This window comes from Trachurus japonicus, chromosome 5, assembly GCF_045865225.1.
Source record: "Trachurus japonicus isolate A0001 chromosome 5, Traja_1.0".
NCBI lineage: Eukaryota > Metazoa > Chordata > Actinopteri > Carangiformes > Carangidae > Trachurus > Trachurus japonicus.
Genome location: NC_140911.1, coordinates 27,917,377 through 27,940,878, shown reverse-complemented (window position 1 = coordinate 27,940,878; position 23,502 = coordinate 27,917,377). Strand labels below are relative to the sequence as shown.

The 23,502-nt window shown below is 41.5% G+C and overlaps 2 protein-coding genes and 1 long non-coding RNA gene across 4 annotated transcripts; 2 read left to right on the top strand and 1 right to left on the bottom strand.

Annotated features, from left to right (window-relative positions):
• Positions 1-337: 337 nt before the first annotated feature.
• Positions 338-15,110, top strand: LOC146987792 (WD repeat-containing protein 82-like). Its single transcript, XM_085777180.1, has 9 exons — positions 338-784; positions 9,957-10,057; positions 10,346-10,412; positions 10,647-10,746; positions 11,043-11,159; positions 13,193-13,348; positions 13,463-13,532; positions 14,617-14,759; positions 14,853-15,110. The coding sequence occupies exons 1-9, from the start codon at positions 624-626 to the stop codon at positions 14,883-14,885; spliced, it is 948 nt and encodes a 315-aa protein (XP_085633306.1). The 5' UTR covers positions 338-623; the 3' UTR covers positions 14,886-15,110.
• LOC146987793 (uncharacterized) lies at positions 4,489-6,773 on the bottom strand. 2 transcript variants are annotated; one of them, XR_015035938.1, is made up of 5 exons: positions 6,584-6,773; positions 5,551-5,681; positions 5,166-5,274; positions 4,770-5,068; positions 4,489-4,616 (listed from the first exon to the last, which is right to left on the bottom strand). It is a non-coding gene; the product is annotated as an uncharacterized LOC146987793 (long non-coding RNA). The 2 variants fall into 2 exon arrangements; XR_015035937.1 differs by having other exon boundaries at positions 4,489-5,068.
• A 1,290-nt stretch (positions 15,111-16,400) lies between the features above and the next one.
• Positions 16,401-22,061, top strand: twf2b (twinfilin actin-binding protein 2b). The gene is made up of 11 exons (XM_085777178.1): positions 16,401-16,749; positions 17,584-17,661; positions 18,343-18,521; positions 18,992-19,087; positions 19,177-19,281; positions 19,375-19,389; positions 19,475-19,516; positions 20,037-20,162; positions 20,304-20,454; positions 20,613-20,734; positions 21,739-22,061. Exons 1-11 carry the CDS (start codon positions 16,725-16,727, stop codon positions 21,904-21,906), a joined length of 1,107 nt encoding a protein of 368 aa, XP_085633304.1. The 5' UTR covers positions 16,401-16,724; the 3' UTR covers positions 21,907-22,061.
• The last annotated feature ends 1,441 nt before the right edge of the window (positions 22,062-23,502 follow it).

Sequence of the window (23,502 nt, the reverse complement as noted above, 5' to 3'; positions counted from 1 at the left end):
TTGCAAATTCAATACTGAAGCACTCACAGCTTCCTATTTTTATTGATCCAGTGCTGTTAAAAAAGGTTGTACGATAATTTAGACTAAAAGCACAAGTTCTAAATTAGTGACTTTACTCTTTTTTATACAGTCTATGGACAGTTAGCATTTAACCCATAAGACTGCAGTAACACCGCATAACATCCCTGAGTTGACCCGGTCTGTAAACACAGACATTTCCTGTGTTGTCATTTCCTTTTCACTGACCCTGGGTATGCTCGTTTCACATCACCGCCTGAGCCGTTGTCGCCATTGAACATAATGGTAATTGTAGAACACCGCCTGCCTGGACGATGATGAAAAACTAACCGAGTGAATCTTTGCTAGCTAGGTTGATATCGTTATGTGTGTATGGATCTATGGATGTATTAGATCCATGGTGCATGTGTGGACTGTGATGTTGTTATAGTTGTCTATGTTTTAACAGACAGTGTTAGAGGCTCAGCACTCACTGCTCCACCACAGAAACTACACGATGAGCCGCAGGCTTTGAACAGAGCTCTTCACCTTGGTTTTACGCTGCTGCATATTCATTGTATGAAAGTGTCTGCACTGTATTGCTATATGTTGACACAGCAGCAGACATGAAGATCACAGACAGCGCGCTGCGGAGCTTCAGGGTGGCTCGGACTTACAGAGAAAACTCCCAGAAAGTGAACTGCGTTGACTACAGCCCGAATGGAGAAAGCGCCGTGTCAAGCAGCGACGACGACTGCATTGTGTTGTATGACATCCGGGAGGGAAGGTAAGTTAATGTTGAGTCCAGTGTGTGATATGCACAGTGATGGGAAGAACGGCATAAGAATAATTCTTTATTTCAGACACATAGTCCATAGTAGACACATGGCCTAGTCCATAGATCATTGAGGAAATGAAACAGACCAGTAGCATAACATTGCCATAAACTTTTCAACTTCAACTTTCAACTTTATTGTCCCCAGAGGGAAATTCATGTTGCAGGAAGGCAAAAAACACAAAACATATAGAACACATCCACACAAACACAACATTGAAATGGCAAGTAGCCTACCCCAGAGGGCAAACTGAAATACAATTCATATAACCACACAGCCTATGAAGCACATGAGACAGCATTTACCCACATAGCAAGACGGGTCTGGCCCAGTTCTGGCCCACATGATGTACTAACATCTGGCCCACATACCGCAAAGAATGACGGCCCTTTACTGGCCCGGATCTGGTTTACCAGAGCTGGTCCACACGTGGGCCAGCTCTGGGCCAGCTGTGGACATACTGTTTGGCCCTGAGCTGGCCCATGTGTGGCCCACGTCTGGCAAACCGGATCTGGGCCAGTAAAGGGCCGTCATTCTTTGCAGTATGTCAGCCAGATGTGGTTTGCCATGTGTGGCCCAGCTCTGGCTAAATGGATGTCCGCCTCAAGTATGCTTTGAAAAAAATGTCTCAGCACCTGTCATACATTGTTTTTTTTTATTTAACACTTATGGTTTAAGTACATTTCATTTCATATCTCAAGTTTTTTTTCCCCCTCAAAACTGATACACAAATACCATACTACACAAATCAAAGTCATCCATATAAGACATACATTTAAAAATATATATATATCATCATACATCATAAATACATCATGCATCTTGCCCTTGGTTGATCAAGAGTAATGAGTCACTCAGTACGTTTACATGCAGAGCTTAATCGAGCTATGCTCAAAATTCGATTTTGGCGTCAAGTCGGACTTCTGTCCTTGTCTCAATATACATGCAACTGAAAAAACCGAATAACTCCGCCCCCTCATGCGGCGTCACCCGTTGCTTCAGCGGGTTAATACGCCCCCCTGTCCTGTTGACTTTTCTGTCACCTGGTAAAAAACTGAATATAAACAACTTATAAGCTTAATAATAAATTCTCAACTGCAGTTCCCGACCAGACGCGCCAGTCTGGGCTGGATGCGCGGAGAATAGGATACGGGCTTCCTTTTTTCATCTCTCTCTCTCTCTTTTTTTTTTTTATAAATAAAACACTCTTGCTGGTTGCGCTGTGTGAAATGCATTGAATCGGCGCTGATGTTGGGTTTTTTTCTTTACTTTGCCGGGTTCGGGCGGCTTCTCTGCTCCACTTGGTGCCGTCTCTACTGTTGTGGAGCATGAACACATGCGTTGTCCAGTTATACTCCGACTAAGGTGTATACATGACGGAGAAAATCGAATTCCAATCGCATTATCTGGGTGTCTTAATCGGAGTTCTCAACTCCGATTTCAGTCGGACTAAGGTGTTTACATGCACTTCAGTTGTCCAGTTATAGTCGGATTAAGGCAATAATTCGGTTTTTTCAAGTGTCATGTAAACGTACTGACTGAGTCCAGTCTTGGCTGTATAGGGTGCTCAACATGGTGTTCAAGAAACTGGAACTAAAAGGATTCGCCAGTCACCAGCTCTGCTTGAGACTCCTGTTGTTCATCAGGTGTTCAGACTGGCACGATCCTCTCTGCAATGAGAAAACAGAAACAATGCAAAAGTTAAAGTGCTGCAGTGCCTGAGCATGGTGCCCACACAGAGATAAACTCAGCAATCTGTTGTTAAATTGAGCACCAATGAGCTAGCTAAGACAACCTAAATACATCTCCTCAAACAACATACATACGTACAACGTACATAACTGACCAGCTGTATTAGCTTATTAAAAATTGATTTTTTTTGGCATTTGGCAACTTAACCACTGCTTACCTGTAATCAGTCTTGACAAGACTGGTGTCTGAGTCACTGGGTTCAGACTTGAGTGAAGACAGGTGGGACAGAGCATCATGCGATGTTCAGGAAACTGCAACTTTGAGCGGGTGTTGTCATCAATCCTGCTGTAGATTCCCAGGGTGTTTACTGTGGATCTGCAACCAGACGAAGAACAACAACAAAGAAAAATTATTATCAGTCATAATTAAATTTTATCTATTTATACCCAGGGGGTAAAGCAAAAAACAGACACAGGCGTTGTAAAAGGTTTGACAGCAGAAATTATATCTAGGAACTTCAAGGATTAAAACCTGGGATGACAACCCGGTCAACTAGCTGCTGGAAAGCTACAGGGGCCAAAACCCCTTTCTTGGGCTATAAAATTGAATACCGTATTTTCCGGACTATATGTCGCACCTGAGTATTAGTCGCATCTGCCTAAAAATACGTCATGAAGAGGAAAAAAACATATATAAGTCGCACCGGTTTATAAGTCGCATTTATTTTTCAAACATTTAATTAATAGCCGGGTGTCATATAATGACCAGGCTTTGTTTACACGAAAGGCCGGCACCTATAGCGCGCGCTGCTGTTATGCATGCGCGTTTCTCTGTGGTGTGTAGCCTATGTGTGTGTGAGGATGCGGAGATGAATGAAGGCGATCGTCCCAAGGGGGAGGGGGCGGCGGCGGCGGTGGTGAATATCGCTCCTTTTTTTTTTTTAACACGTTAGTTTAGGCGGCAGCGCTGGAAACCCTGTGATCAGAAACTCTTTGTGGACTCTGTGAAGACGGACGGGAGTGAAGCCGACCTCTCCTCTGCTTCAGAGAGGGACAGGCTTGTACTGTCGGACCTGGCTCTCTGCTCCGTGTCCGGAGCCCAGTCGGGACCGGAGCAGAGACCGAAGACGGGCCGCAGAACGCGCTGTGAAAATACTCTGAATTGACGGAGTGAAGCGCTACGGCGCAACGGAGACAGGTCAGACAGCGCAGAGAGTAGAACAGCACATGAGGAAGATGAAGATGAGCCACTGAATGAGGAGGGATTTAGAAATAAAAGCCGTGCTTCCCTCTTGTGGTCATAGCGTAGGTTTTTTTTTTTAAATATATAAGTCGCTTCTGAATATAGGTCGCATGGCCAGCCAAACTAGAAAAAAACCGCGACTTATAGTCCGGAAAATACGGTAATAATAAAATATAAAAAATACTATAAAATTTGGCACAGAGTATCTTGATGCATAGGGGGAGGCATGAAAAAAAGATTCTGGGGTTTGTTGCAGCTCAATTTTAAGATATCACCCTCAACATCCCAAAAAAGACCCAAAAAAATTTACTGTTCGCCTGACAAATTCTTATGAAAATTATTGTTTTTCAGCACTTTATGGAGAATATCTATGCTTAACGTGTATATAGAAAACTTCCTTTATTCATAAGCTTCCATTTTTGGGGATGTTGAGGGTGATATCTTAAAATTGACTTGCAACAAACCCCAGAATCTTTTCTTCATGCCTCCCCCTATGTGTCAAGATACTCTGTGCCAATACCTAAATATGTGCACTTACATAATTTTGCCAGCAAAATTGCCCAAGAAAGGGGTTTTGGCCCCTGTAGCTTTCCAGAAGCTAGTTGACCGGGTTGTCCACCCAGGTTTTAATCCTTAAAGTTCCTAGATATCATTTCTGGTGTCAAACCTTTTACAACGCTCCGTGTCTGTTTTCCAAAAAACTGGAATTTTGCCCCCTGGGTATTAATAATTTCAATTTAAATGTACTCACTGAAGCTGAGTGTTGATAACACTGATAACGCGATGTACTGGCCATGCCACATTCCTACAAAGTAGGCTAGCTGCCTTGCATTCTCCAGCTGCACCATGCTGAGGAGAGGGAAAAATGATTTTGTAGTGTTAAAAAAAGTGTACAACTAAGGATGGGATGGTTCTGTACAAATCTGTATGTTGAACACAAAATGAACTCATGCAACTTAACACTTCAGTAATAATGATAATGGACAGAAGTAAGTTAACTACATGGATATCTGAACAAGGCAGTTTTAGGCCGGTGTATTTTCCCTTTTCCTCAGCGGGCAGCCCCGGTTCGGGTCCTGCATTGGACGGCCCTGTCCTGCATGTCGTTCCCCCTCTCTCTGACTCCCCATTTCCTGTCTTTCTCTCGACTGTGCTTTCCACTGAAGGCAAAAAAAGTCCCAAAAATATAAAAATGCTGGCTATGCCGCGACGAGCATGGAAAACTTCACAGCACAGCCCTCCAGGCTCCTGTTGCCAGGGACGACCAGGTGTGGGCCGGACACTCCAGTGCTTCACGCAGACTGTGTAAAAATAAAAATAATTTAATTTAAATGTAAATATCAAATTAACATTCTATTCTGAATCCCAACTATCACTTTAAGATACGTTTTCACTTACCACAGTTGGTGTCCTTGGTGTCTGGGTGCATCTTCTGGTACTGGCTATGCTGGACCTTCACGTGAGCCTCGATGGAGGATGGGTTCTCACCATGAACGATTGATGCCATCTGAGAGTTTTGAGAGGGAGAGAGAGAGAGGGCGGGGGTTGCTTACAAATATATCTGACTTTAAACAGTAATCATTATGTCCAAATTATAGCTAACAACCAAGTTAACTGTGTCCTTGACTTGGATTGAGTTGCGTTCTTTTTTATCAAGATGGGTTGGGTGACCTAAGACATGTTTTTCCAGCTGGTTCTTGCAGTTTCTACCTTTTGACAAGCTTCGTTACAGACATATAAACATAACTAAGGAAAGCTCTGAAAGCATCATGCACACACTCACCTTGAAGTGACTGGCCCCTTGAGATTGTTGATGAATTAACTGAATTTGATCTGCTTTTTCAACGACCCTTGAAATGGGCACCATGGTGTCTGAAAGGCCTCACTCAGCTGTTTCACCATCCACATCATTATCTGAAAAAAGTAAACAGAGGGAGATGAAATAGCTGCACACTTGACAGGAAAGTAGTCAAGATAAACTCAGCTAATTTAACTAGGGAGATATTACTAGCTTGTCCCTAACCAAAGCATGCCTTAGCTGTGATAAATTAAATTCAACAACATTCAGTATTTCCTCTATCATATTTTATCCAGATCAACAGTTTGAGAACCCACAGCCCACGTTTTGTTAATTTTTCAAAACAACACTATCATTTGATTAGTGTATTAAATAAATGCCTATGTATCCACTTCAACCTTTATACAAATCATAAAACAGGCGACGTTGTGAATGGAGAACTTTGTCCTCCTGAAGCTGTCATACATCTGACAGGCCACTGTCCACCACAGGAAACACTTGAGGACATAGTTTATAACTAGTCTGACAGCTAGTCACTGTCACTGACACAGTCAAACCAAGAGTTTAAACTTTATCGCTCCTGGTGGGAGCGGCACGGCTCTACACACGCAGGCAGGCACACGCGCGCGCGCATGCATACACACACACACACACACACACACACACACACACACACACACACACACACACACACACACACACACGATCCAAAAAGCTGTCACATGCGCCGCCAGACTTTTTTTTTCAGAGCTCTGAAGCTGCATTTTACATTAGCTGACGGCTAACGTTAGCGCGAATTGACATAACTTAATGTTACTGAGAGGAGGAAAATCTTTTGCAAGCAAGCAACACACTGCCCCACTTTGAAAACCAAGTTAGGTTACGTTAACGGGCGAGCTACAGGCCCGTTTTGTGTTGCCAGGCAATAATGTTAAAGCTAATGCTAACGCTAAGTTGCTAACGTTTTGTCAACGGACATGACACTCCAGTTAAATTTAATTAACTTAAATTTAGTTACCTCTGAATCTCTGCGCCTCCTCTCCGGTCACATCCACGCCAGTTTCACGCATCTTTTTTCATGTTTCCTCTGTCAAAGGGACAGCGAGTGCCATTGCTGATGTTTCTTCTCTGCCAGCTGCTGAAATGCGAAAATCCTCGGCGACCGTTGGTCGTTGGTCAACTGCCAAGTCCAACAGCCAAAAGTAGAGTTGGTTACCCAGCAACAGAGAGCAGCCCCTCCCCCCCATATCCCCCGGAACGTTTGTTGGACGTTGCCTAGGAGATCTGTGGCAAATCTCGCGAGAGTGTGTTGTTGAGCCAGAGGCAGGCCTGTGACAAACATGGATCATTTTCTCCTGATGTGTCCGTCTGAAAATTGCCATTTTAGTGTCAAAATGTTCAGAAGTGATGTCCTTTCTTGTTTTTAATTTTCTTACAGTCAGTATTATATCAAAATTACAGAATTGACTGGATAATTTTATCAACATTGCTTCATATCTGCTCCAAAAAATATTTCTATTATTTCAAGGCTAATTCAACTGTAGCTCAGAAGTTAAAGCAAAATTAATATTTTATTAACATGTTAATATTTACTTTAAAAAAAAAAAAAAAAAAAACCTTCTGTGGTAACTAAACATAAGAAACAGTAAATGTTCCTTTACTGCTTGGGAACATACCATTTTGGTCCTCAAAAAGCCTACATCCTAGTTACCTTGAGGTCCAATAATGAGTCCTATGGAGTAAATTAATGTAGATTGTTGTACCTGAGGGGACAGAAATGGACTCGTACTGTAGCTATTTCTGAGAGTGTACATTTTGTGGTCTGTTAAAAAAAAACTACAGAAAGAGTATAATATGCTACAGTTATACTATTTAAAATTATTTTAAAAATACTATGAAAACAAACAGAAAACACTACAGTGATACTTTAACAAACATCATAGTAATACTACACATCTAATATAATAACACTATAGGATTACTTAAGTAATGTTCTATAGTGTGCTTGAAAAACAATTACAGGAACACTATAGAATGTACTATAGCCATACTATTTAATATACTACAGGAATACTAAAAAGAAAAGTTACTATTGGAATATTTTAAAACTACCATAGCAAACAAAATAGCACTATAGAATAAACTATAATAATACCAATGCTGGCAACACGTACCATAGAACACTATAACCTCACTATAGGACACTTTACAATTATTATAGTGAACTATAGTAACTCTTAAGTACATTTTCGTAAGGGAGAGATGTTTGTATTTAAAAAAAAAAAAAAGAGAGAGATGTTAACAGTCTGCTGTGCTCTGTCACTGGGAAAACACAGATCCCCGCCCAAAACATAGACACAGCAGAACTTAGGTTTTGGGAAAATCCTTCAGACTAAGGCAGAATATTTCCAAGAAATAAAGGTTTTGATGGATAGTGGGTTGATGCACTAACTTAAAGTAACAAAGTGGATTATTGGGGTGTGAGTTATGGGCCACATACACTCAGGGGTGAAAGTAAGCCGGTACGGTCCGGTACTGCGTACCACTAAAAGATTCAGAGGCGGTACGCAGTACCAGGAAGATCAAGAGAGAGATTAAAAAAATAAAATAAAATAAAAAGTAAAAAAAAAATTATAAATCTAATTTCACATGAATTCCCTGTGGTTTGAAATGATTTCTGTGAAATTGTCTCGGTTATTATAACACATAGTGTTACGAGATCCCAACCCGATCAAAGACAGAGACATGATCTACTTTCTGTGCGCAGCAGCGCTGTGCCCTGGGACGTCAGCACCACCTGCAAGCACCTGCAGTGTGCAGCTGTGCACCGCGGAACGCGCGCCGCTCGCTCGCTCACTGCTGCTGCTGAAGACTGAACCTTTTTTTCCGGTACCGTGAAACTTTGCCCTCAGCGCGTCGTGGCGAGTCCTGTCGGGACCGATGCGGACGTTACACGCGGGCCAGAGCACGTGCTGGGTCTCGGTGCGGCTACAGTCGAGCTCGCGGTCTGTTTATGTGAACGCGGCTCCAGCTGCTCGGTGTGCGCCACAGCGGTGGTGCGCGTTTAGACCATAGTAGGCTACATTATGGGGTTTGAAGCAGAGAAAAAACAAACCTGTGTCAAAACAAAGCGGAGCTGAAAAATGAAACAATAAGTCCGTTTTGCACCAGTCTGTGGAAACAGCCTAAAGTGAATGAATGACAGCAACAGTTGTATCATTGAACTACAGCAGATAAAAGTAATGACTACATGACTTTCCGTTTGTGTTGGGGCATATTTACCATTGTAACTCTGTTTTTACTTCATTGTTAAACCACAGTAGGCTAGAGCTTAAATACAAGTTTGATGAGAAACAGTTATTTATTTATTTATTAAATAAAGTAGCCAATTTAGAAGCACATGTTTTTTTCTTCTAATTAAATCGTGGTATTGTATAAGTATCGAGAATCGTGGAAATTTACTAGTATTGATATCGATATATAAGAAAGCTCCAGCCTCAATGGCGAGACCGCAGGCTGTTTGCAGCTAGGATATGTTCTTTTTTATTTATTTTGGGGATCAATAGGCTACCTGACATTGTCCTGGGCCAGTGGTTAGAATGGTGGGGCCAGCGATCTTCAAAATTTCCTTTATTGTCTACCCCTGACCCAGCCTTCGAAACGTGTACCACGTTTAACGTTTGTTGCAAAATGTCCCAATTAAAATCAGTAATAATAATAATAATAATAATAATAATAATGCCGGGAAAAATAACTTTTGGTAATAGTACCGGCAAGAATTTAAAACTACTTTCACCCCTGCATACACTCAAACATAACTGGCCCACATCTGGCATGCCATACATAAACCGTGCCACCATTGCCACATCTGGCCCACATCTGGCATGCCATACATAAACCGTGCCACCATTGCCAGATCTGGCCCACATTCGGGCCACATACCACTTGCCATGCCAGCAGTGGGCCAGAAGTGCCGGCTTGCTACCAGATCTGGCCCAGACCCGTCTGCTATGTGGGTAGGACCTACTTTAAAAAAGTGGTCACTTTTTCAGTTACTTTTTGAAGAAAGTAACTAGTAACTACAACGTTACTTGTTAAAAGTTACGTTCCCAACACTGGATATAAAGAAGCAGTGGCCACTGAGTAGTTCAGCTCATATGCTCAAACTGCAATACATAACAATTGCGCAAGTCGAGACTTATGTCCCTGTGTGAGACCCACTAATACTGTGTATTATATATATATATATATATATATATATATATATATATATATATATATATATATATATATATATAAAGGAGTGTCTGTGTGAGTGTTGATGATGATAGTGTGTGTCCTCAGGTGATCAACTGACTGACAGATGCAATCATTGTTGTCTCCTCTCTCAGACCTGAAAGCACTCTATTCAGCAAGAAGTATGGAGTAGACCTCATCCGCTACACACACGGAGACACACACACGGTGGTCTACAGCTCCAACAAACTGGATGGTAAGAAGTCAGTGCTGAGGGTGGGAGGGTCTGCACTCTGCACTGCAGCTGTGGTTTTGTGTTTTGTTTGCTTTGTTGTTGCAGGTTTCTGTTTGTTTATTTGCTATTCCTTTTTGTTATTTGTCATTGTTGTCAGGGATGGTGTTAGTGGATGGAATTGTTATTATTTTTTCTTACTTTCTGTAAAAAAAGAAAGAAGAAAGTCAGTTCTGAGGGTCAGCTGTGGCACAAAGCTCCATCTAAGAACCTGCTGTAGTTTGGGGAAGTGAAATGCTTTATGTTTTGTAGATACCATACGATACCTGTCTCTGACTGACAACAAGTACATCCGCTACTTCCCTGGTCACACTGCCAGGTGAGTACAGCTCTTTATCTAAAGGAAGAAAAAGAAGTGGTTTAGGCTCCACAATTCTTCAAATATTCTTAAAGAAATGTTATTCTTATCCTTCAAATGGAGCGCTGATTATGTTCACCTCTGTCACTCTCACCAGTTTCCCCTCTGGTGTCATCCAGTTCAACTTTGTCTGATCTGGTCTTTTGTTGTCTTTTACCTCGTTCTAAATGACTGTTCATCTCTTGCTGCTTTCAGGGTCACTGCTCTCTCCATGTCCCCAGTGGATGATATGTTCATCTCAGGCTCGTTGGACAAGACGATACGAATCTGGGACCTGCGCTCTCCAAACTGTCAAGTGAGTATAGTCTGTGAACAGGATGGAAAGTGGACATTGCTCTGCTTTTAGACGTGTCACTGTCTACAGTACTGCTATAGCTGCTTACTACACACCAAGGTGCTGTATATCAACGCCATGCAAATCCCCTTTTTATAAGAATTTGTCTTGTGACCACTGAAGGATCCGTCTTCACACAGCAGGGTGTAGTATTCTCAGATATTGTGCTATAAACAAAGACTAAATGGAAGGTCTTACTCAGGAAGGCTGAAATCTGTTATGTGTTAATGTTAATCCAAACTGGGTTTGTGTTTCAGGGGTTGACGAATCCACTGGGGAAACCTGTGTGTTCCTTTGACCCTGATGGGCTGATCTTTGCTGCGGGGGTGGAGTCACAGGCCATCAAACTGTACGACCTCCGTGCTTTTGACAAGGTGAAACATAAAGTCAGTGTGTTAAAGGGCAACTTCGTTTTTTTTCAGCCTGGGCCCTGTTTTCACATGTTTTTCTGTATATGTGAGTGATGGATAATACTTTTATTGAGGTGGCTGCAGTATTGAGCCGGGCAGGCAGCCTGCAGCCCAGCTAACGCTCTTCAACCAGGCAAGTGGCTCCTGTCAAAGTTCGCCCTATAAACGGGCATTTTTTTCAAGCTGACAGGCTCAGATGGTTACAATGAGTGTCCCACAACATACTAGAAAGGAGAAATGAACGTAATGTCTCTACCTTTAGCTGGAGGTCGCTGTTTGCTGATCTGTGTCCAAATCTCACCACGCCAGAAATCTCGTGATAACTCCTGGTGGGGAATACTGTTACCTGACTGAGGTGAAGAGAGACGACCGGAGAGTTTACAAATTGTAACGACAAAATGTTGGGCTGCTCTTCGCGCAGCTTTCACAAGTTAGGGCTAACAGTTAGCTGTGCTACAAATGGATGCTGACACTCCTGTGGATGCACTGCGCCGTCGCCGTGCCGACCACAGGGTCTGCCGTGACCACTTTGAACGGGATGACTACTGCCAGTCAGAGGAAGAAGAGACGTGCTAAAGGTAGAGACATTACGTTCATTTCTCCTTTCTAGTATGTTGTGGGACACTCATTGTAACCATCTGAGCCTGTCAGTGTGTAAAAAATGCAGGTTTATAGGGCGAACTTTGACGGGAGCCACTTGCCCCGTGGAAGAGCGTTAGCTGGGCTGCAGGCTGCCTGCCCGGCTCAATACTGGAGCCACCTCAATAAAAGTATTATCCATCACTCACATATACAGAAAAACATATGGAAACAGGGCCCAGGTTGAAAAAAAAACGAAGTTGCCCTTTAACAGTTTGTGTCTTTTGTTTGTACAGGTGCATCTCAATAAATGAGAATATCACGAAAAAGTTAATTTACTTCAGTAGTTCATATATTATATATTTTACATTTCATTTCTTTATTTTCCTCGAGTACAAGCAGTACCAAACATTGAATAAAAAAAATAAAAAAAACTACAAACAAATAAATAATAAAACAAACAAACAAAAAAACAAATCCATTATGAGGCGGGACAGAAAGAAGCAACGATTATCATGTCCTGCCCCTTTTTTTTCAGTCTCATTCAAGCATTATCAATTTATATGTGTATCCACTGTCAATAATAAGAAGCAAAAGGACAAAAAATAGAGATATCACTTTAGTCATTGTCCAGCTCATTCTCTTATACAGGCCGATAAAAAGCTGCTTATATCTTCATTTGAAAGTTACGATGTTCAAAGCCCTTCCATAGGGCTGCCTACCCCACGAATGGAGATGCACATGCTTTTTGTGGTCGTACGGGGTACAGGATGTTTTAACATAGGCTACAGCGTCCTCTCAAATAATGGCTCCCCTCTATAGATTCATTACACACCTGCTAAAATATTTCATGTCTTTATTTCTTTTAATTGTATTAATCATGGCTTACATTTAATAAAAACACACATCAGTAAATCAAAAAATGAGAATACAGTGAAAAAGTTGACTATTGTAACCTGATGATGTCACACTGATCAGCTGATTAAATCAGTGGTTCCCAACCTTTTTTGGCTCGTGACCCCATTTTGACATCACAAATTTCCGGCGACCCCTCGATCACGTGCAGCCAAGTAATCAAGATGCCCCAGGTCAGATATTTTTACAGTATATGCTGCATTTAATTTAAAATCAATTTATATTCGAGAAAGTGAAAGTATAGAATACAGTTGTTTAAGATTGTGTGTGGTGTTTTTAATCATAATTTTAAAAATAATGATTAGTTAAAAAGTTTTAAAAAGTTTAGTAGTCATTTTTTTCATCAATTACTAGACTACGGCCAGCTACGTGGGGTCCCGACCCCAAGGTTGAAAAACACTGCTTTCATGACCTCCATCATATTCTCATTTACTGGCATGTGCCTGTTAATATGCTGCTGCTTGTACGTCGTATTCATTCATGTGTTCTCTCCCGGTGAAAAGGGTCCGTTTGCCTCCTTCGAGACCAGGTTTAACCGTGTCTGTGACTGGACTGGACTCAAATTCAGTAACGACGGGAAACAGATTCTCATCTCTACAAATGGAGGGATGATCCGTGTGCTGAATGCCTTCAACGGATCTGTGCTGCACACGTTTTCTGTAAGAGATACACAGCGATGAAATCACTTTACCACACACCCGCTGAATGCCATCTGTTTGTCGGCCCAATGAGCCGTAAGTATCTGATGGTTTCCTGTCTTTGCTCACTTGAAGGGCTACAACAACAGCAGAGGCATCTCCCTGGAGGCCTGCTTCACCCCCGACTCACAGTTCGTCATGATAGGTGAAGCTCAGACACCACCACAGTGTATTATGTGTTATAGTTGGCCGTCCCTCCTGTTCTTTTTATTGTTTTATTGTGAAATACAAGACAAACAACACTGTGGACATACTACATCAATGTATACACAAAGTGTGTGTTTGTGTGTACTTCAGGTATAATATATAATATAAGTGGCAGTGGTGGACAGTAATGGAGTAAATTTACTTACTTAGTACTACTTAAGTACATATCCAGAGGATTTGTACTTTACTTGAGTATTAGATTTCTTTGGTACTTATTACTCTTACTTGAATACATTTCCAAGACATATATTTTTACTTTTACTCGAGTTAATTTCTAGGAAGGCTGAAAAGTACTTGTTACTTTCAGGTCTGCTCTTTTTTTTTTCTAAAAATCCTATTGGACACAAGCTGTGTTTGTCAAAGAAGGAAACCCTAACCCCTAAAAGCAGCACATCAGCAGGTGGTTTCAAAGAGTTCATTCTCAGAAACAAGAGTTAAAAGCTCCTTAAATTCAATTAGAAAAAAATATAGTAATTCATTGATGTGAAAAATAAGAAATGTACTCTTACTCTTACTTTTACTTAAAGTAAATTTAAAAGCATGTACTTTTGGATACTTTAAAAGCAAGTACTTTTTTACTCTTACACGAGTAACATGTCGACTGAACTACTTCAGTAAATTTTGACCAGTAGTATTTGTACTCTTACTCAAGTACTGGGGTTGAGTACTCTGTCCATCTCTGATAAGTGGTGGTCACAGCAGTGATAGTGATAGCAGTAATAAAGAAAGAAATGAATGAATAGTAAAAGTACTTGGTCATAATAATAATAACAGTAGATATTCAAAATAACAGTTGTGATAGGAAAAGCTAGACAGCAATAATAACAGAAACAATAGTGATAAAAACAGCAATAATTCTAAAAAATAAGAAAGAAAAATACGAACGAGGGATGAAAGAAGGGTGTGGGAGTGGAGGATGGGTAAATAAATTACAATGAAAATGAATGAAACTATGAGAGAGGAAGAAATGAATAAATAAAGAAAGCGTCCCTCCTGTTCTGACTGTGTAACTTCCTGTGCAGGCTCAGAGGACGGGAGAGTCCATGTCTGGAGCACGGAGAGTGGGATGAAGGTGGCCGTGCTGGACGGGAAACATCCAGGGCCCATCAACACTCTGCAGTTTAACCCCAGATACCTGACGTTCGCCAGCGCCTGCACTAACATGGTGAGAGCATCAAACACTGAAGCAGCTGTAGCAGGACAAGCTGCCGTCAACACCGCTCTCATTCCTCCCTGTGCTCTCCTTGTTCTCCTGCAGGCCTTCTGGCTGCCCTGCCTGGACGACCTGTAGAGGGATTTCCCATCATGCACTGAGGCGTAGAGATACGGTACATTCTCCGTTGCTGTACCTTGTTGACATGATAAGAACCTCACATTGGAAATCAATGTATGTTTTTTAATGTTACATGTTTTACCAACAGTATTTTTAAACCTGAAAGGTTGCCACTGTTACATCACCTCCTGTAAACATTTTGTTACAGTATTCAATGTAATATTTTAACTCAATATTTTAACACTATTTTTTTTTATTGTACATCATTATATTTGATAGTAAACCGTTAAAAAAGACAGCTTATGGTTTCATTTTCCTATTTTGTTATACAGTCATACAGGTGCCAATGCAGTTGTTTAGTTATCAATCTGTCTGGTTTATCTGGGGTCTGATTGAACTAATTTAATTTATCTGGGGCTCTGTAATCTATCAGAGAATGGTGAAATCTGTGCTTTTTTGTGATCATCAATCCAAAACTACTTAAGTTTATTACCCAGAAAAACGGTAAACTATTTAGGCATTGTTTGAAAAGTTTTGCTTTAAAATGACCTAAATTATTTATCAATTATCAAAATTGCACCAATGATTGGGGGGACATTTTTGAATTTAAACAAATTCTACAAACAGAAGAGATGAATACTACCAGAATCCCACTGGTGGCTCTTTGTAAAGTGATCTATTAATAGACAATTACAAGCTCAGTATAAAGCTGCTTCTCTGAGCAGAAAAACTGGTTCAGGAAACTGTCTATCTGTTGACACACATGCAAGTGTGAAGGAAACGCAGGCAGATGTAATTATTTTGATGAGTGTGTTTTTCTGTTTAGTGCACATAAAGTGTGTCTTCCTGAAGTAGAGGAGGGGGGTGTGGGCTCTGTTGAATAATGTATAGATGCTTGGGTTATGTACTCACCACTGAGTGAATAATGGATGATCCCATCACCGGTAACCTCACAGGTACACACTTATGTTTCTCTCACCAACTTTGGTGTGTGTGCGTATGTGTGTGTGTGTGTGTGTGTGTGTGTGTGTGTACTGTATATGTGATAAATGAAGCATTTATTGCTCAGATTCTCTACACTCTTCTATGTCAGTGTTTTTGTCAGTGGTCAGTGCTGGATCCACTCTTCACGTGTGATGAAGAGCGTGCAGGTGCTCCTCTGTGTATCTTCCTCATCCTCAGCTGTTAATGGGATCCTTGTCTGTCAAAATGCACCATCACCTACCGAGCACAAACACCTTAAAGAATCCATATTGACCAACGCAGACACGTTGAAATGTAGCGGTTAGATCCTTGCTGGGTGTCCTGTTTCGGTGTCCAGATGGATGGAATTTGAGATCATGCTTAGCTGCGTTCACTGTCGACACTCAATGTGAATGAGAAATAAAATGCCGTTACATGTGCTACACTGACAACATCTGAAAAAAACTGTACTGATGTCCAGAGCAATGGGTTTTTTACCGCTCACACACACACACAGCACAGTCAGTGTGTGACCTGCTGGGAGACGCACCCCCACCGGGGCGCTTTTTTTCTTTTTTTTTAAAGTTGTGGTCATCGATACGCAAAGAGTTTTAGATCAGTGGTTAGGGTGGCATATCCACTGACAGGCACGTTATTGCTCGTCAGCCACAGTTCCGCAGATTGTATTTCAAGTGTTAGGAATCTCCAGAGTCACCCTCCAGGCGTTTATGTCACCGGTTGCGCGTGGGTCCATCAGTCTGCCATCAGAGGAGAGGAGAGGAGAGGCAGCCTACCTGCTGAGCAAGAGGACAGAGAGGACACACACACACACACCTGGACCTGCTCTTTCTTGCATGAGAGGAGTGTGAAGCGGTGAAAACTTCCTGCCAAAAGATGTCACACCAAACTGGAATTAACGGTGAGTTCTTTTTTCCTTTCAATGCAAACTTTTCTCAAACTTTTCAGAATTGAAGAGTCTAACGTGTCTCCAGATTGTTTCCACATTCAGTTCAGGTGCTTCTGCTAAGATTCTCTTTTTTATCTTTTGATCTGTTGCATTGTAATGAACACATAGCCTACTCATAATCTCACTGATGATATTATGTAGTGTTTGAATGTTTTTCCCCAAAAAAGAAGAATTTAAGTTTTCCCACTTTACTCAGTTCATTTACTTGCTGTATAGATAATTGTGGACTGTCAAAGACACTTGGATTCCTGGATACAACTGTTTCACAGTTAAAATGTCTCCATTCTGTGATGCGATGCCAGTAATTCTTAGTTTAGCAGGTATTTCTGATTAGTTAAAAAGCTACGTATATACTGCACGTATATAAGGTGTTATGGCATTTGGTAATTGGAGCGCACAGGGTTTGGCGGAAGCATACCTCTCTCACCTTTCTCACTTGATCTTACATCATTTATGAGGCCGCTGTGTTTGGTAACCATGGTGAGAGAGAAGGAGGGGGTTCAGCAAAGAGCTGGATCTAGGTTTTGGTACCAAACTACCCTTCAATGGGTTGAAAGCTGTGGGTAATGATGAGGTTTATCTGTAACCCTCGGATTTCTTATCAATCATTTCATTTACCTCTCCTCACCTGAGGCACCTTAGGTGATAGCGTGACTATCTGGCAGTGGATCAAATTTTCTCCCTGAAGTGGAGTCTCAGGTTCTTACTTACCCAACTCTGTCTGACTTGCTTTCAACCCCCCCATCTGCAGTTTTGACTTGTCTGCCTTATATCTGGTTACTTTAGCAACATCTGAGCTGAAAGAGTTTCTGGCCCGAGCGAGGGGAGGTGCCATCAGAATAATGAAGATTGTCATCAGAAATGGTAAACACTGGATGTGTGAAGGATTTAGCGTCATTAAAGGGATATTTCAACATTTTGGCAAATTCGCTATTGCCATAATCCCTATAGTTTTAGGTTCATTACCTTTAATTGTCGGTGCAAGCTGTTTTTAGATCGGCGGGGCAGAGTGACGAGCTGCTCAGCTAACGCAATGGAGGCCCGTGGTATTTCTACATTTCCATCATCAAACTAAATACACAATCCAACAACTCCAAAACGCTCTGGTGGACAAGTTGTGACCTGCACATTCACCACGCTATGAAATAATAACGTATATGTAGCATTACGGCACATAAAGCAAATACTCTGAAGTACTTGCGCTTTTGAAATCACTCGCCGAGCAGCCGTATAGGGAATGTAGTTTCAGCTATGCATTTGCCTCGAAAACAACTCCGTCTCGTAACGTTCCATTATTATCTCATAGCGTGGTGAATGTTCAGGTCCCAACTTGTCCACCAGAGCATTTGGGAGTTGTTGGATTGTGTATTTGATGAGTTTGATGAGGGAAAGCCCAGAAATACCGTGCGCCGTGCAGAGCTCACGTCTCTGCCCCTATATCTAAAAACAGCTTGCACCGACAATTAAAGGTAATGAACCTAAGAATTTGCCAAAATGTTGAACTATCCCTTTAAGCTTTTTGCTGATGTACATTTGTATCTGCAGAGGAGTTGGTGCTGGACTCATACAGAGAGCCTGCATACAGCTGGGACAAAGACTACGATCAGTCCCTGCTCCCTCTGCTCACGCCTAAGGAGCCGTGCTACATCCTCTATCGTCTGGATTCCCAGAATGCACAGGGATACGAGTGGATCTTCATCGCCTGGTCACCTGACCAATCACCGGTATTTCCAGAGATCCATATCAGGACTCATATTAGCCAGTTTCATATTGCAAACAAAGAATTAATGCTTTAAACTAGATGTTGACAGACATTGTTATTAGCAGACATGTGATATAATCAAGACCCAGTTAAATAGCTTAGTTTTGCTTTGTTAAGCAGTTTAGTCTGTTTATGAAACAACCATACACTTTCACAATAAGCAACACAGGTTCAGACTTATACTGTGATTATTACCACTGAGCACAAATGACAAAATATAGGCTCTAAGTTATATATAATATAAATAATAATTTCATTAATTTTTATATAAAAATGACTGCTCACTGGAGGAAAGGTCATATGTTGACCTACTAATGAATATGCAATAACTAGATCTGGAATAGAATGAATGCTACTCAACAAAAAACAACTCTATAAAAAGTAATGAACACCATGTAATAACCATGTCCTGTCTGTGTTGCTGTTCTCTAGGTGAGGCAAAAGATGATGTACGCAGCGACCCGTGCCACGCTGAAGAAAGAGTTTGGAGGAGGTCACATCAAAGACGAAATGTTTGGCACAGTAGAGGTGGGTAAAATATAATGACAACTGATAATTTGAGTTTTCTTTTTTCTTTTTTTTTTTACTGAATGCCTCACTAATGACTGTGCCTGCAGGAGGACCTGTGCTTCCAGGGCTACCTGCGACACATGTCCTCCTGCTCCTCCCAAGCTCCTCTCACAGCAGCTGAGCAAGAATTGCAACGAATCAAAGTCACAGAGGTCAGGTTTTAACAAGAACTGTCTGCATATATACTTAATATATAGTGTGATTTTATGTGTACTCACCCTGTTTACCTCTTCATTTCCCCACAGGATAAAGTTGTATGGGTATGTAAAATGTCTTCCTTAAACAATCTCAAGTATGTGTGCATGAAGAGAAGAGGACTGATTTTAAATTGTTTTATGCCCACAGGATGAACGTAGAAGAATCGGGACCCCAACTGCACGAGCGAGGGTTTGTTCAGTCCACTACATGAACATTCATTCATTTTCTGCTCAAGCAGTGATGTTGATCCATGTGTTAAAGGGGACATATTATGGAAATGTCACTTTTTGAAGGCTCTTTAACATATATTTGGGTGTTTGTCTTGCCTTTCGGACCCCAAAATGTGATCGTTGACAAAGAAATCTGTCATTTTCAGGCTCCCTAAGTTGAAATCCATGTGGTTTTACGAGCTGTTCCCTCAGTTGTCTTCCAGTGATGCAACTAGTTTTTGAATTTGCATACTACCACCCCTACCTGGTAGGAGGCAGGGCAAGCAGTGGTTCATTTGCATTTAAAGGGACAGGCTCTGAAACCAGCCATTCTGAACAGGGCTGTTTTAAGAGGATGAAAAGAGCTGTGATGTTTGATCTTTGGGGTATTTTGACGGAAGTGTCTTTAAGACACCTGGGAACTATTTTAATTTGTGGAAAAGGGGCATGGTATGTCTCCTTTAAGTGATGTCAGTACATATTTCCTTTCAATCCTGCAGGTCACAATGGAGTTTGGCTTAGACAAAAGGGCACAGACTCTTCAGGGTCTTGCATTCCCGTTACAAGACGAGGCCAAACAAGCTCTGCAGCAACTCAAGCAGAAACGCATCAACTACATCCAGCTGGTGAGCCTTTACATAAGTGTAAAAACATAGAATCTGCAAGGATCTATTTTTGACACTATGAGCCACTGTTTGTCGGTAAAGTGGAGTGAAATTGGCCGTGCATGACATGAACAAAGCTTGTTTGTATGTGTTGTGTGGCAGAGGCTGGATGTAGAGAAAGAGACCATTGAGCTGGTTCACACCAAACCTACAGCGACCCACGAGCTTCCCTACAGGATCCCCACAGATTCACCCAGATACCACTTCTTCATCTTCAAACACTCCCACCAAGGCCAGCTGCAGGAAGCACTGGGTCAGTACTTGGCCACTCTGTGGGTGTGAGAGCACCGGAAACTTGACAACTGTCGGTTGGTCGGGCAGTTTTCAGAACAAGATTGAGCTCAAATACCGTTTGATGTGCCGTGTGAGCCACGTTTCAAAGATAAACTGACGATTTCACGCTTCTTGCAGTGTTCATATATTCAATGCCAGGGTACACCTGTAGCATCAAGGAGAGGATGTTGTACTCCAGCTGTAAGAACAGGCTACTGGATGAGGTGGAGAGAGACTACCAGCTGGAGGTCACCAAAAAGGTACAGGTCACACACAACATCACTTAAAGGGATAGTTCATCCAAAATTCAAATTTCACTCATTATCTACTCACCCTCATGTCGACTAAGGGCTGTGAGAAGTTTCAGAGTCCTCCGTTCCTTCTCTGAGTTACAGGGGGTCTCGGCGTAGCAGTGCATGTCCATATAACGGTTGCAAATGGATACCAACTGTCTTCGTAACAAAATGACACACCAAAAAACATCCAAATACCTCCATGCTGCTCGTATGTAATGTCCCTCTTGTATTGAAGCCCCGAAATGGGAAATTGTTCTGAAAAAAATTAAATAAGTCTATATTTCAAGCTTGATTTGTAGTGGAAGCTTCTCTTCCTGGTCCGTCCAAATCTCACGAGATCTGCGCCAGCGTCAGTGCGATTACTGACGCCAGCGCAAATCTATTTATTATTTAATTTTATTTAATTATTATTAAATTTTTTTCGGAACAATTTCACATTTCGGGGCTTCAATACAAGAGGGACATTACAGACGAGCAGTATGGAGGTATTTGGATGTTTTTTGGTGTGTCTTTTTGGACAAAGAAAGTTGGTATCCATTGACAACCATTATATGGACAAATACTGCTGCACGGACCCCCCTGTAACTCAGAGAAGGAACGGAGGACTCTGAAAATTCTCACAGCTCTTAGTCGACATGAGGGTGAGTAGATAATGAGTGAAATTTGAATTTTGGGTCAACTATCCCTTTAATTCCCCATCACTGATCAGATGATCAGATCAGATCAGATGAACAGATCATCATAACCTGTGTAGTTCATATGAATCTGGATCCCTCCTCTGTCTCTCACCCTGACGTTTCTCCTGTTTCTTCTTACGAGTTGTTCCTCAGTGGATGTGAGGGTCTAAGGACAGAGGATGTTGTTATGATGCTGTGTAAAGACCTTTGAGACAAACTGTTTGTAAAAATGGACTATACTAATGAACTTGCCTTGTCTATCACTGTGTATGTGTGTGTGTGTGTGCATAGATGGAGATAGACAGTGGCGATGGCTTGACAGAAGACTTCCTGTACGAGGAGGTCCACCCGATGGAGCACACCTTAAAACAGGCCTTCGCCAAGCCTCGTGGACCGGGAGGCAAGAGGGGCAACAAACGCCTCATCAAGGGTGCAGGGGAGAACGGAGAAGAAAGTTAGACACCATACACACACATTTTCATGTACGCAAACCCACCCGATATCTATGAATTGACTTGTTATGTGATTGTCTAGTTTCTAGTCATTCCTTCTTTACTTCTACTGGAGGACATGCATTTTCACACTGAAGATAAAGACTGAATAAACCCATTAGAAAGCACACTTTATTCACATGTTGAAATAATGTGAGCATTATGAAGCCAAGATACTAAATTCTTCTGAAGGAACAGTCCAGGAGGTGCTTTGTCAACACTGAATTAGTCAAAGTCAAAGTCAGCTTTATTGTCAAGTCCACAATATGTACGGGACATAAAGAGAATCGAAATTGTGTTTCTCTCAGACCCTTGGTGCAGACAGTAAATAAACAAACAGACAGTAAAAAATTTAATTAAAAAAAACAAAAAAACAATGTGCAATCTAAAATACCAATCTAGAATAAATATGAATATATAATTGGGAGCATATAAAAAAACTAAGCTGATTTAGAAGTAAATAATAAGGTAGAAGGCACAATAGCAGCAGTAGTAAGTGCAAAAGAATCACATTAGTGCAAGTATTGTCATAATGAATACTGTTCATCAATATAGTTCAGTTTATCAAAAAATAAAACTAAATGTCAGACATGAAAAAGAAGTCTCAGATTTGACTATGTCAGTTTGTACACCTAAATAAAACTTTAATAAATTTTCATTTTCTGAATCACTTCCATTTGCCAAGTTCATTCTAAGTCATCAACAATATTCCCATCAGAGTTGTCCCTCCTGTCTCTGTTCTCCACTTTAGGAATACGTTTCTTGCTATATTGATCCTCAGTATCGATCCAGTTAAGATCATTTGAAATGAATTTCTACTTTAGGGTGGATTATCCTTTATATTGCGTAGGTATTAGTCCTATGCTGTGCCTGTGGTTCACTCTTAACCACATGTAAATTCACCTACTTCACTTTTGCAGTCGCCTTCTTCAGTCACACGGTGGAGGTTTGGCTACATTCAGGAGAAGACTGTTGTTTTACATGGTCCTACAATAAAATATTTTCTTTATTTTTTTGTATGTGTGACCTCATTACCCTCTCTCTGACTCTGACTCTCTACGTGTGTGTGTGATATCCGACAGTCACGCAGACCAGCAGCAGCGAAACACGGTTCAGTAGCAGAGGTCAGTTTGTTGTGTGTTTCCAGGAAGGCTGTGTACTCAGAAGCCTTCAGTTGTGCTGTCATACCTCATGGGAAAGACGGTTGATGTGAACATTTTTTCTTGGAAACACAGCACAGAGCTGCATGGCGGTTTTCAAGTGGTCGGGTCATTATCTCTGCACATGTGAGGGGCTGTGCGGTGGCTGATGAAGACACACTGACTTCTGACATGACACAGTTCAGTTGACTTCCAGGAAAACAAATCAGCCAACCAAGATATAATCAGTGGCTGGGAAGTTTTGGTTCAGATCATGTGGAGCCTGGAGAGAGTGACTGGATGTAAACATATTAGTCACTGTGTTGTGCGCCTACTCTATGACATAAAGCAGATAGGCCTACATGTATTGTGTACTCAAAAAAGACTTGCCCTACAGATATAATGTCAATCATAGCTTTATAATA